Source organism: Bos taurus, chromosome 23 (assembly GCF_002263795.3).
Source record: "Bos taurus isolate L1 Dominette 01449 registration number 42190680 breed Hereford chromosome 23, ARS-UCD2.0, whole genome shotgun sequence".
Classification (NCBI taxonomy): Eukaryota; Metazoa; Chordata; class Mammalia; order Artiodactyla; family Bovidae; genus Bos; species Bos taurus.
Window position 1 is genome coordinate 48,004,645 of NC_037350.1, and position 14,692 is coordinate 48,019,336.

The window sequence follows — 14,692 nt, forward strand, 5'->3', positions numbered from 1 at the left end:
GGCGTGGCGAGTGCCATGCGTGGTGCGTGCCCCGCCCCTCTCACGTAGGAGGAGCGTGACGAAGGCCGTGCGCGGTGCGTGCCCCGCCCCTCCCCCGGAGCCCGGATGAAGAGTAACGCCATTCGCGCCGGAGAGGCCGAGAGCTCTCCCGGTCGGGCCCTGGACGCCGCAGCGGCCGCGCCATGAGTTCCCTTCGCCGCCTGCTGTTGCTTCTCCTGCTGGTGTTCCCCGCCACCCTCCTGCTCCGAGTCGGCCCAGGAGGTGAGGCCGGGGCCGTGGGTCGAGGGGTTCGGCCTGGTGGGCGGGAGCCGCCGTGGGACCAGGCAGGCGTGAGGCCGTAGGCGGCCGCGGCGCCCCCCGGGTCGGGGTCCCCCCGGGGCCGGAGTCTCCCCGTCGGCCTCCCTCGGTGGCCCCTGGGCCCCATCCCCGCCCCCGGCGCGCAGTGCGGCCCCGCGCGCCAGGCCCTGCAGGGGCCCGGTCCCGGCACGGAGGGTCGGGGGCGGCGGGCGGGCCGGCCGGAGCGCTCTGGGACCGCTGACCGCCCGCGGCTGCCGCTCCGCCCCCTGCCCTGCCCTCCCCTCGGCGCTGAGCTGACGTGTCCCTGGCTTCCAGGCCTGGCGTCCTCCATTCATTTGCCGAAACCGGGGTGTTTGCGGGCCCTGGCACACTGCTCGGCCTCCGGTCTTTCCCCCGTGTATCAGCGCAGCCGTCTGCGTCCCCGGGTGTCTTGGCTTCACCAAACCCCCCGTGCTTGTCTGCCAGTGCAGCCCTGCGTCCAGACGGGCTGCGGAATCCTTGGGCACGTCCATTATTCCAGCCCTCCTTTTGCGCCCCTTTTTTTGTTAACTTTTTTTGTTTGTTTCGTGGATGCATCGCATAGTCCTGAAAAAAAATATAGTCTGTTTCGTTATTTAGATGTATTCCGACAGTTTATCTGGTGTGACAGGGGACGATAAAAATGTGGAGACTTGGCTTCTTGCCCTGATTCTGTCTTGAACTGCAGTTTTCTCCATGGACGTTAGTCTGACCATATGATCGCTAGAATTCCTGTAAGTTTAAGCAAGCTGTGTGGCAAAGTGAATGATAGTGACAGCCCTTCACGTGTTCTTTTTGCAAAGAAAAGTGAACTGACTGATTTCTGTTTAATGGATAGAAAACCAAGTTTGAGAATTAACCACAATTGTTAATTCATTTGCAAATTTGAATAGGAATGCTTTTCCTTTAGGAGTTGCTTTCCTGGTTGTTTTTATTTTCTTTAGGAAAATTTGGTGATCATATTTGTCTAGAATCTGGACTATATTTTTTCTGGCTTTAGAACATTTTCTTAAGAAACATCAGTTATCTGACTGGGTATCTTTGATTTTTTTTGGGGGGGGTGCCTTAGGGTCTGTCTTTCAAAACATATTTTCTCTTAATTTTTTCAATAGAAAAGTGTTAGATTTTTTTTAAGGCACAAAATTGTTACTGGTTAGCATAAAAACGTTCAATAAATTTTGGGTGAAAGCCAGTGCATTTATTGAGAAGTCTTGAAATTTAAGTATTACTTTATCATGTCAGATGTAGTCTTCTTACTAGTTTTATTGTAAATTATGAATGCACTGTTTCGGTTTGTTCAAGAAGCAGTAGAAGCTGACTTTCAGTTCATGAAATGTGGTTCAGTGTTAACAGTTGACTTAAATCTTAACTGTGGTAAGAACTCAGGGAGGTGGAAAAGGCTTGAAATGCAGAGTTCTTAGAATTTACTGTTTCTTCTGGGTTTATGCTTTTTCATTTTCCCCCCTATACTGAATTGCCACATCATCATTCTTTCTGAGAAGTGTTGGAAGAGTCTCTGAAACTTTGAAATTTCTTCTGAGGGCCTTGCCTGAAATAGATTTAATGTGACATGTATTTTTGCCTATAAAATTAGGATTTATAATTTTTGGGGATTAAAGTTATGCTTAACTTTCACTATTACTTTAAGTGTAGGGATTATAAGAAGTATCTTAAAACATTTTTGAAGCTGTATGCAAAAATAAATGCATGCTTTCTCAGCTCTCAACTCTGAAATTGCCGATATAGTTTTTACTAAATCAAATGTGTTTTATGAGAACTAGTTTTTACCATAGGTGTCATACAGATGTTTGTTCCTTGGAGTTATATGCTATAAAGTACTAAGAGTTTTGAGCTGTTGTGAACTTTAATAAACAGTTTCTTGCCTAGATATTTAGATTGCTATTTTCCTTTAGGCCTGGATTTTTTTTTTTTTGGTTTGTTTTATATGGTTAATGATGGATTAAAATGTAGAGCTTTTTAGTTTTAAAACAAACTTACTTTGTTACTTTTAATATGTTTAACAAAATTGCCTGAATTTATTTATTTGGCCTTTACGGCATCTGTAGTTTTAGCAATTCATTTTTCCAGCTGCTTTTTAAAGTTAAACAGCATTTCCCGCTAAAATTAATGTGCAGTTGGTAAGACTAGCAGTAAGATAAGATCATCTGAATGTTCTTAGAGGCATTGTAATTTGTCATCACTTGAGTGGACTGGGAGATTGAGTTGTTCTGAGGGAAAATTTTTGTTGCCTTTACAAAAGGAAAAGTTGGTATTCCAGGGTAAAGGTTAACTGCTTGTTTCGTGTTTTATTGTTAGGCTCATTGGCAGTGGCGCAGGATCTTACAGAAGATGAAGAAACCGTGGAAGATTCTATAATTGAAGATGAAGATGATGAAGCAGAGGTGGAAGAAGATGAACCGACAGATTTGGTTAGTGCTGTGCTCGATTTATTACATGTATATTATGTATTTAGAATTTATCCCTTCTATAGACAAATATGGTATTAAACTGTTTGCCTTTAGAGGTTTGTGACTGGGATCAGAGTGGATTGAAGTTGGGAGAATGAGGCCAGTCACTGAGGATAATTCCTTAGTATTTTTGGGCAGAAGGAAGGAGACATGAAACAGAACAGTCCAAGATGACATGGACAGGAGTCTTTAAGGCAGCGGAGTAGGACCGCTGGACCGGTTGGTGGGTTTGGGACATACCCCGCTTAACTTGCTGACCTTGGGCAGCTTACCTCTCTGGGTCTTCCTTTCCTCTCCTCTCCTTCCTTCCCTCCATAAGCAGTGTATCTGTGAGTTCCTGCAGTGTACCAGGCGCTGTTCTGGATTCCCTGGGTGAACAGGCCAGACAGCCTCTCTGTTCCTGCGCTCTTTCTGTTCTGGGACAGCATGTATGCGTTTTGCTGCCAGGGGTGAGGAGTAGACAAAAAACAACGTGTAAACTATGTGCCATGAAGATTCCTCATAGAGAGGGCTTGGAAAAGATCTAGAATTTGTCTGATTTTGAAGCTTTTACTATAAAATTCCAGTATGACAGCAGACACATTGAGCTACAAGTAGGATCACTGTGGCACGCTGGTAGCTGAGACCTGGTGGGCGACAGTCCGTGGGTCACAGAGTCAGGCATGACTCAGAAACTCACACTTTCACTCCACTTTCTAGCTTATTTTCTCTCTCAGACTACTGTAATTTATCCTACAGAGAATCTTGAACCACTCTCAAACTCCAAAATTAGTTTCTCTTTGAAGTCTTCACAACAATGTGGTCTTTGATGTCAGAGTGAAGGCCATCAGTGTGAACTCTGTCAAGTAGAACTTGAGTTCTTCTGAATAGATTACTCACCATCTTGTCTGCGTCTTTCCTTTCAGAGAGTTGTTTTTACTCTCCTCTAGGGTGGGCCCTCCCACCTTCTCCCTGTCTGGTCCTGTGGGATCTTGCTTATTATCCTCTTTCTTCCTGTGGCTTCCAGCGTTGATTTTTCTCGGTGACTTATTTCTGTTAAGCTACAGATGTGCCCACACCCCTCCACTTGGTGTTCTCCACCTTAAGTTGCTAACAGGTTTCCTTTTTACCAGCACAGTTCTTAGAAGAGCGCTTTGTACAGCTGTCTCTTCTGCTCGTTTCCTGTTCGTTCTCTCACAGTGGTCGCTCAGCTCCACGAATCTCGTGAACCCATCTTGCTGTGGCGCCCGTGGCCTCGTGGCCAGGTTCCTGGCCCGGTCTCCGCCCTGAGCCTTTGCTGAGTGCCCCTCCTCGCTGGCCTCATGGCCTTTCCGGGTTTTCTTGGTTCTGCCGCTGCTGCCTGCTCCGCTGCCTCCTTTGCCTCCTCACTTCTTAATGCTGATGACTCCTGTGATCAGGTCATAGGGTGATTTCTCTTGTTTCTCAAGTGTCTCCTTTTCCCCGTATTTGACAAGTTTATGGTTCCTACGTTCCCTTAAACATATGAGGTGGGTGTGGAGAAATTTTAAAATGTAAGATAGTCTTTGCTCTGTTGACCTTTTTAAAACAATGTTATTGAAATATTATTTACATATCATGATACTTTCTCACTTTAAGCATACGATTCAGTGATTAGTAGTAAATGTTCTGAGTCGTGCAAATTTAATTGAATTTCAGGACATCTCCACCTCATAATGGGGCTTCCCTGGTGGCTCAGAGGGTAAAGTGTCTACCTGCAATGCAGGAGACCTGGGTTTGATTCCTGAGTCAGGAATATCACCTGGAGAAGGAAATGGCAACCCACCGCAGTACTCTTTCTTGCCTGGAAAATCCCATGGACAGAGAAGTCTGGTAGATTACAGTCCATGGGATCGCAAAGAGTCAGACACGACTGAGCGATTGCTTGCTGGCCACCTCATTATTTCCCTAGTCACGTTTTTTTAAAGACCGTTTCTTCCCAATGGTGTGCTGACTTCTTGCAGGGAGGTCGTTCTGTAAATTGGGACTGGATGACTCATAACCAGGCCTGGAGCAGGGGCGGCAGAAGCAGCCCGCGGGCCCGCGCCAGCCCTGCCACCTTCTCCATGTTGGCTCTGGCTGCTCGCCTCCTGTGCCTGCAGCTGCATACTCGCAGGGGGAGCCTCGGTTCCAAAGCTGAAAGGATTTGATATCTGTGTCCTTAGACCGGCCCCTCCTTTCCCCTTTGTTGGGGAGGGAATTGAAGACTGTGTTTGAGACTACTTCTTTTCTTGGAAAGTAGTGTTCCTGGCATTTAAGGGGGAAAATTAATACTGTCCATTTTAACTAGAAATTATATGTCCTTTTGAAAAATACGGTTTTCAAAGTTTCAGACTTTATAGAAAACTTACCCACTTGGGCTCTAGAACCTTGCAGTTCAGAGTGTAATCTAAGTACCAGCTTCATGGGCATTTGGTGGATCCTTGTTAGAAATACAGAATCTCAGGCTTCACTCTCAGTTACAGTTGCAGAATCCCTGGGGGATCTATATGCATGTAACTGTTCATTCCACTACTGATCTCAGCACAGCCTTGGAGATGCAGTATACTAATATATTGTCCCAAATCCAGTGAAGTCACTATTCTTACATGATGCTGTGCTTTTCCCCATAGTAATCGGTTTTCAGCATTTCTTTTAGGCTGAAGATAAAGAGGAAGATGATGTATCGGGTGAACCTGAAGCTTCGCCAAGTGCAGATACAACCATCCTGTTTGTGAAAGGAGAAGGTGAGCAGGGGATGTGGTTGTAATTCAGACACAGGAGTGTTTTAAATGACAAGCTCACTTGTTGGGGAAGCAATAATGATAAAGATCTTTATTTCTGCAAATATAGTGCAGACACATTTTGGGGAAAAAAACCTGCTAATATATGTGTGAATATGGGTATCTGTAAAGTATCGTTTCTGGCTTTGAAACTAAAGGGGAAGATAAATACTATCCATTTTAACTAGAAATTAAATGTCCCCTTGAAAGATACTGTTTTTAAACTTTATCCAAACTGCCACAGTAAAATTAACATTCATATTTTGAGTGTAAATACTAGTGAAATAATAAATCTTTTTTTTTATTAATGCCTGTGTTGCGTTAGAAGAAAATAAATGGCTAACATTTATTGAGAGCCGACGTTTTGAGTATTTTGTGTGTGTTCACTGAATCCTAACGGGAACCCCAAGAGAAGAGTTGCTGAACTGATTCAGAGGTCACTGCTGCTCAGGGTCACTCTCAGTGAACAGGCTGTGAAGACGGTTTAGACTCAGGTCCATCTGGCCCCAAACCTGTGCTTCAGCGGATTAGTAGCTCTGTAAATGATTATCGGATACTTATTATTGGAGATTATTCATTTGAGGGGCCTTCTCAAGCTCTGTTTTATTCCTGTGTACATTCCAGCTCTATGTCTACAGAAAGTGTGATTTGATTGAAAGGTTTTTGTTTTCCTAGTTTTTTTTTTTTGTAGCTGCCTCCGTGGGTCTTAACCTTCAGATCTGCATTCTGAGTAACTGCCTAAAGTAGATAAGGGTTTTTTTTTAACGTCTGACAGACGTTACAGTTTGCAGGTGAATCTCAGGTGTCCCTTCCCTGTCACTCTCCTCCCCACTGTCTGCACAGCCGGCAGAGCCTGAGTGGCGCCGCTGGTGAGCTCTGCACCACGCGCAGCCGCCCTGGGGGCCCTGACTGCTGCAGCACAGCACCCGCTGCTCCTGGCGACTTGGCAGCTCCATTGAGCTCTTCAGTTGGAGCGCTGGCATGTCAACAAGGGTTTCAGCTTACACTGAAGCTGCTGGAGCACGGCTGCAATGTTCTCCTGAAATGGGTTCTGAAACCAATTCCATACACAGCAGGAACAGATGTCAGAATCCATTTGTAATGTCTGTGTCTTTTGTACCTTTTAAATGTTTTCTAACCTTCCTCTTTTTTGTTTCGTAGATTTTCCAGCAAATAACATTGTGAAGTTCCTGGTAGGCTTTACAAACAAGGGTACAGAAGATTTTATCGTCGAGTCTCTGGACGCCTCATTCCGTTACCCTCAGGACTACCAGTTTTATATCCAGAATTTCACCGCTCTTCCTCTGAACACGGTCGTGCCGCCCCAGAGACAGGCAACCTTTGAGTACTCCTTCATCCCCGCAGAGCCCATGGGGGGCCGGCCCTTCGGTCTGGTCATCAACCTGAACTACAAGGATCTGAATGTAAGGCCCTCCTTAAGTTAGGGGCGCGTGAGGACAGTTGACGTCTAAGTACTATTGTGTTTATTCGTTCGAGTGCCTGTTTGGTGGTTGAAATTGATGGGCAGCGGGCAGGCAAAGGTAGATTACACATATCTGTCTTCGAGTCTGTAATGCAGTGGGCCAGAGGAGTGTAAACAGACATCACGGCGTGACAAGTGCTGCGTCCTGGAGACGAGTGAGTGCAGGCTAGGAAAGTTCTAGAAAAGAAAGTGGAATCCACAGCTTCTTTAGGTGTTCATACATATTCAGTGATCTTTGTGCTTTCTGTCACTTGCATTTTGCCCATTTTACTACTACTGGGTGTAAGTTTTAAGGACTTTCTGTGACTATTTTCCTGTCATTTTATACACTCATAAAATATAACCGAATATTTTTAGGATATTAAAAAGGCTTATGGTTTATGAGACCCAAATAGCCTCTCGGGCGTCTTACTCCATAGTGTAGGTGTGCCCAGTGAGTGAGTGAGAGGAGCCCACTAGGGTTTTGCTGCCAGGAATTGACCTCCAGATGCCAACTGTTAGGTCCTCCTTCAGATGAGAGCACATCTAAAAGGCTTTCAGGAAAGGAAATCTCATCCTTTGTGGAAAGCTTATTCAACCTTCTCATCACCCTAGTGTCAGTGTATTTATCTTACGTCTGCATTAAATTTCTAATGCTACCATTAAGTTTTCCTTTTTTGTTTTTTTTTAAACTACTTAGTAGAATGTGGAAAAGATTTTTCCATCTTTTTTTTTTTGGCTGTACCTCCTGGGCTTCTGTGATTTCAGTTCCCTGACCAGGTTTGAATCCGGGCCCCGGCATTGAGAGCACTGAGTTGTAACCATTGTACTGCCAAGAATTCCCCTTCCTTATTTTCAAAACAATGTACTAAACTTCCTCAATGTTACAGCTTAGTAGCTTGCAGGATTATATATTTCATCTTGTTTTTAAGCAGAATTAAACTTGATCCAAAAGCATGCCTGTAGTTTCAGCTCTGTTTGAATGTCTGTTTCATCTTGGTTTGCTAATCGAAAGATCTTGAAATAAGACTTAAACCGAAAAAAAAAAAAAAAAAAAAAGACTTAAACCGTTACAGTTCAGCAATAAATAGTGACAGTTTGGAAAAGTGTTACCTCAGTGCTTCACACAGAACACGGAGCACAGCTGTGTGTTGTCCCAGTGAGTCTCATGTATTTGAAAACTGAAATTGTATTGAGCTGACAAAATTATTTCGAGACCACCAAAAAAAAAGATTTTGATACTGTGAATGTCACTGACCGTTTAATGTAAATTGATTTCCAACCCATTGTCAGTATGGACTTGACTTTTGTTCAAGTCTAGTTCTTAAAACAAGGCTCTACTGCAGAATGCCCACGTTCATGCTTTTCCTTTCTTGTTTGAAGGGTTACATACAGCAGAAGCCAGGGCTTCTAGCTGAAGAGTGTTCTGTGTTCTCTGCTTCTTTCTGTACGTTTTACTGTGTATTCACTTCCCTGGTTTCAAAGAAAGTGGGGACAATTTTAGCAAAGTTGGAGTCATTCTTTGTTTTGTAGGACAAAGTAACGTCATAATGTTGAGTCCCTGACTTAGTACACTTAGGCACGACTCTGTTGAGTCTTAGGATATTGTAAGTGATTAGAGAGCTGTAGTGCATATTAGGATGACAGTTTGAAGAAATCTTACAGGCTTTCATTATTCTAGTGCATTCCAGATTTTTGTGATTTATTTTTTCTTAACAGGGTAATGTTTTCCAAGATGCTGTCTTCAATCAAACGGTTACAATTATCGAGAGAGAAGATGGGTTAGATGGAGAAACGTAAGTGAGTTTTGCCGGATGTAGATTTTGGTCTCAGAAGGCAGGACTGGGAGGCTCGCGTCTCATCCTGGTGTTTCATGGTGAAAATGGAGCCTGCTGTGGATGGGGTGAAATCTTGACCACTTGACTCCACACTTTAGATGATTCTCACAACAATGATTAATAAGAGCACGTTAGGAAAGGTGGTTAAAACTAACAAAAATTGATTTAGAAAGATAGTTCACTTTTTGTTCTTCCTGTCTTTAAATTGTTTTACAGTCAACAGCCTAATGGAAGTTGCATGCCTCCAAAATTGTTACTGAAAATATATTAGGAGATTTTTATCTTGAAAAATGTATTCTTCGTGAATACCGAATCATTTTTCAGTGTATACTTGTGATTCACAAAGAGTAGTTTCTAAATAAAATCGTGCAAAATCTGTGAGGAACAAAACCTAATGCATTTATTTTAACTGAGCTTAGAATATAACAAATTATGAAGTCATTCATTGTAGATCATGTGCCTTTTGGCAGAGTAGGGGGAAGACTAATTGATGTTAAAGATAAAGGTAAATTCATGAAACTATTACCTTCATCTTAGTTGAATTTAAAATATTTTACTCTTTTTTTCCCCACAAATTGTTTGGAAAACATACGTTGTATTAGAATTATCATTGCAGTTACCTCACAGGTCTTCTGAGTTAAACTCAGTTGTAGTTTTAATTAGCTGTGGTATTTCTTACGAACTGAAGCAGGTTTCTGTCTTCTCCTTTGACATCAGCATATTTATGTACATGTTCCTGGCTGGTCTCGGGCTGCTGGTTGTCGTTGGCCTTCATCAGCTCCTGGAATCTAGAAAGGTAAACACGCTTGAACTAAGCAGCTCCTGTTGGGGTCTTCCGAAGTCGGTACAGTGCCAAGTACAGTCTCCATGTTTGTGCCTGCTTGCTCACTGTGGGTTTATAGATTTACACCTTTTTAAAATGAAGCTTGAAGATGAGACCTTGGGGGTGTGTTTGGGTTTGTTTAGAATTTTCTGCCACATGCAGTTGATGGATGTGTTACTTTACTTATTAGCCATGCAGCTTCTTGATCATAGGGCCCATTTCTAATTAGCAATTAAATGAGTCTTCGTTTGAAAAAGAAAGAGTGAAATTGGCCGAATTTTGCTCTTGCTGGAGTAGTGAAGTGTTAATGTTGAAGGCCCTCGTGTGGTCATGGCCTCCTGGCTTTGAACACGGTGGTTAATTCTTCCCCCGCGTCCTCATCTCCCTCTCCTCCCCACCCTCCAAACAAAAGCCCCAAAATGGAATAATCCATACTGTTCCTTTCAGTGTGTAACATGGTTTGTGTCAAATATATTGATGTCCACTGGCTCCAGACAATTATTTATTAAGCAATTAGTCAGGCAGTTAAATCTCTGTGATATTGGTAGTACATGTTAAGTCATTATCTTTTAAAGAGAAGTAGTGCTTAAACTTTCATTACCTCATTTTCATAAAATAGCATTTTTGCTATAAATTCATGTATTAGGGATAAACCATTTTTTTCAGTTGTCTTTCTGTGTATTAAGATTGAGTTTTCAGACTGTAATTAATTGTTCGGTTTCTTATGTAAATAATTAGATGGGGTTTATTATTTTTTAAAGAATAGGATTGAAGGGTAGAGTTCCGTCTCTTTTCTTTCTTGCAGTTTTGCTGCAAATACTCAAGGAACAAAGTTTGAGGCTGTTAGCTTAACTGAGATTGCATGTTTTTGTTTTATTTATACTAGCTATTTAAGTGTATTTAGATACAATGCAGGAATCTGCATGCAACATTTCAGTAATTATCCCACATTTTGTTGAATGTGAAAATAAATGTATTCTTCAGATTCCCAAAATGAGAAAAATCATTGTATAAATAGTAGTTCTTACTTGGTCTACCAGTTGTATTAACATATGAAGCCTTAGAGCAGAGGAAAAGGTTAAAGACTGGAAATAAATAATTGTGAAGACTTATTCCTTATTCTTTATAATTGCTGTAGATATGGTTTCCCCCTGTCTAGTTAAAAAAAATAATTGAGGAATACGTTTTAGAACTAGCAGAGAACATGTTTATCTAAAGACAGTTCAGCAGGTAGCTTGATAGAGGTCGTTTTAAATGACAGTAATAAAACGCTGCTGGGGCTCCTGTAACGTGGTGCTTCTGTGTTCTCTCAGCGCAAGAGGCCCATTCAGAAGGTAGAGATGGGAACCTCGAGTCAAAACGACGTCGACATGAGCTGGATTCCTCAGGAAACTCTGAACCAGATCAGTAAGTACTCAAATTTGGCTGGAAATTTTTCTCTTAAATGGAAGTAAATGTCTTAGATTTAGCAAAAAAAAAAAAGCCTGGTTGATGCTACTTAGCACTTACCTTTTCATTACTTCTGGAGTCCGATGTGATTAATGAATGCTTTACATTTTTACTGTGTTCTGTATGTATACTTTTAATTTAGAAATACTTCCGCATCTGCAGTTTGTGTACAGATGTGTGAGTTCTCTATATTCCTAACCTTTCCCTATCTTTTTTTTCTTTCCTGTTGCTTCAGTGCAGAGTAGAAGAGGTGAGGCAATTAATTTTTTTAATGGTATTTGATACAGTATTGAGAGCTCTTGTGCAGCATGTGAATATCGTATAGTAAGTTTAATGAACAACAGTTTTCTACCACTGTTTATTAGAAAACAAACTGCCAGCTACCCATTGTATTTGAAAGAATAAACCTACCATACTGCCTGAGAGTTTATCTAATATAATTTCAGTTTTATTATATATGCAGTTGGTGAAATACTAATCTGTATAGGAGAATGTAGTTTTTTTCCTCTCTCCAGTGGTAAGCAGACTTTTTAAAAAACATTATAAAAGCAGTATGACCTCATTTTTTTAAGGTGAAAAATTTCACGCCACCTGCTGGCTCCACCAGTCCCATTTTCCATGAGTCACTGTGTTCACGTGTTACTCTAGCCGGTTTCTACACGCGTGTCAGTGTGCATGTCTGGTGCTTCTGTGTCTGTGTTCACAGGTGGGGTCGTGTGGCACATGGTTCTACAGCCTGAGTTCTCGTGCCTTGGGTGTCTCTATGGTGATTACTTACATACTTACCTCGTTTTTACCAACCATATAGTATTCTTTTACAGTTCTTTTATTTAAATGTGTTAGGATTGATTAAGCCTGTTCCGTGTTGAAGGATAGAACAGTTTCTGTTTCCAGGGTTTTTTGGTTCTTAAAATTAATTCTCCAATGAATATTCTTAAAAATAAGATGATGGGATAATTTTCCAAATTGAGGTGTAGTTGACATGGGACGTTAGTTTTGCATGTACACCATGATGATTTGGTGTTGATGAAGTGATCGTGTCACCTAGTCGGCACCGTCCCCCACAGGTGTTTCCTTATGATGAGATGAGACCCTTTTGCGGTATGCTGTCTCAGCCGTGTCCTGGTGGCAGCCCAGTCGCCTTCCGTGTATCAGATCCTTGGCACTTGTACCATCTGGCCCCAGGCTCCTATTTTGCCCACTCTCCACCCGGGATAATTTCCTAAAAGAATAGCTAGGTCTAAGCATATGTATGTCTTTGTGGAAAGTATTCCTGTTGCCTCCCCAAAGGTGGTAGTGTCAGCAGTGTATGATGTTTCCTGTTTCTCTTCCTCTCTCACTAATCATCCTCAAGTGTTCAGATCAGATCAGATCAGACGCTCAGTCGTGTCCAACTCTCCGCGACCCCATGAATCGCAGCACGCCAGGCCTCCGTGTCCATCACCAGCTTCCGGAGTTCACTGAGACTCACGTCCATCGAGTCAGTGATGCCATCCAGCCATCCCATCCTCTGTCATCCCCTTCTCCTCCTGCCCCCAATCCCTCCCAGCATCAGGGTCTTTTCCAGTGAATCAACTCTTGGCATGAGGTGGCCAAAGTACTGGAGTTTCAGCTTTAGCATCATTCCTTCCAAAGAAATCCCAGGGCCGATCTCCTTCAGAATGGACTAGTTGGATCTCCTTGCAGTCCAAGGGACTCTCAAGAGTCTTCTCCAACACCACAGTTCAAAAGCATCAATTCTTCGGCTCTCAGCCTTCTTCATAGTCCAACTCTCACATCCATACGTGACCACAGGAAAAACCATAGCCTTGACTAGACGAACCTTTGTTGGCAAGATAATGTCTCTGCTTTTGAATATGCTATCTAGTTTGATCATAACTTTCTTCCAAGGAGTAAGAGTCTTTTAATTTCATGGCTGCAGTCACCATCTGCCGTGATGTTGGAGCCCAGAAAAATAAAGTCTGACACTGTTTCCCCATCTATTTCCCATGAAGTGGTGGGACCGGATGCCATGATCTTCGTTTTCTGAATGTTGAGCTTTAAGCCAACTTTTTCACTCTCCACTTTCACTTTCATCAAGAGGCTTTTGAGTTCCTCTTCACTTTCTGCCATAAGGGTGGTGTCATCTGCATATCTGAGGTTATTGATATTTCTCCCGGCAATCTTGATTCCAGTTTGTGTTTCTTCCAGTCCAGCGTTTCTCATGATGTACTCTGCATATAAGTTAAATAAGCAGGGTGACAATATGCAGCCGTGACATATTCCTTTTCCTATTTGGAACCAGTCTGGTGTTCCATGTCCAGTTCTAACTGTTGCTTCCTGACCTGCATACAGATTTCTCAAGAGGCAGATCAGGTGGTCTGGTATTTCCATCTCTTTCAGAATTGAAAGAGTTTCTTGTGATCCACACAGTTTCTTGTGATCCACACAGTCAAAGGCTTTGGCATAGTCAATAAAGCGGAAATAGATGTTTTTCTGGAACTCTCTTGCTTTTTCCATGATCCAGCTGATGTTGGCAATTTGATCTCTGGTTCCTCTGCTTTTTCTAAAACCAGCTTGAACATCAGGAAGTTCACAGTTCACGTACTGCTAAAGCCTGGCTTGGAGAATTTTGAGCATTACTTTACTAGCGTGTGAAATGAGTGCAATTATGCGGTAGTTTGAGCATTCTTTGGCATTGCGTTTCTTTGGGATTGGAATGAAAACTGACCTTTTCCAGTCCTGTGGCCACTGCTGAGTTTTGCAAATTTGCTGGCATATTGAGTGCAGCACTTTCACAGCATCATCTTTCAGGATTTGGAATAGCTCAACTGGAATTCTATCACCTCCACTGGCTTTGTTCCCACATGTTTAATCTATCAGTATGCTATAGAATGGTACCTTATTTTTCATTTACAGTTAAAATGAGGCTTTGGAGAAGGCAATGGCACCCCACTCCAGTACTCTTGCCTGGAAAATCCCATGGATAGAGGAGCCTGGTAGGCTGCAGTCCATGGGGCCGCTGGGAGTCAGACGCAACTGAGCAACTTCCCTTTCACTTTTCACTTTCATGCATTGGAGAAGGAAATGGCAACCCACTCCAGTGTTCTTGCCTAGAGAATCCCAGGGACGGGGGAGCCTGGTGGGCTGCCATCTATGGGGTCGCACAGAGTCGGACACGACTGATGCAACTGCACACATGAGGCTTGGCTTCAGGTGTCATGATTGGGCACTGGGTTTTGCGGGGGTTAGGGGAGTGGTGAGGTGGTGGTTTTCCTCTGGAGACTGAGAGGCGTGGTATATGCATCAGTTTTCTTTGCTGAAATGAAACGCCACTTTCTGGGCTTTTGTGGCGTTTGGAGCCGCTTTCCCCAAAGCTGGATGATTCCAGGCCGCTCTCTGTTTCATGTGTCTGCTGCTTAACTGATGGGCAGACAGGTGGGTGGGCAAGGTTCTAGACTCACTGTTAAAGGTAAGTTGGAGCGGGCCGTTCTACTGTTGGAGTGAAATTCACTTGTTGAACAAATAGGCTTTGCAGGTTCTTAGAGACTTTTATCGTGTACTTCTGTATTTAAAACTCTGCTGCAGGGGTTGACATT

General features: G+C 43.0%; 1 protein-coding gene across 2 annotated transcripts in view; it reads left to right on the forward strand.

Annotated features, from left to right (window-relative positions):
• Positions 1-87: 87 nt before the first annotated feature.
• The window catches only part of SSR1 (signal sequence receptor subunit 1), a 30,129-nt gene continuing 15,524 nt past the window's right edge, over positions 88-14,692 (forward strand). Inside the window, exons 1-7 of one of the 2 annotated variants that reach the window (XM_024983621.2) lie at positions 88-261; positions 2,632-2,744; positions 5,419-5,506; positions 6,704-6,966; positions 8,724-8,800; positions 9,560-9,638; positions 10,979-11,072. In XM_024983621.2, the coding sequence (XP_024839389.1) occupies positions 183-261; positions 2,632-2,744; positions 5,419-5,506; positions 6,704-6,966; positions 8,724-8,800; positions 9,560-9,638; positions 10,979-11,072 (793 nt within the window). In that variant the 5' untranslated portion in view covers positions 88-182. 2 annotated transcript variants of the gene reach the window in all.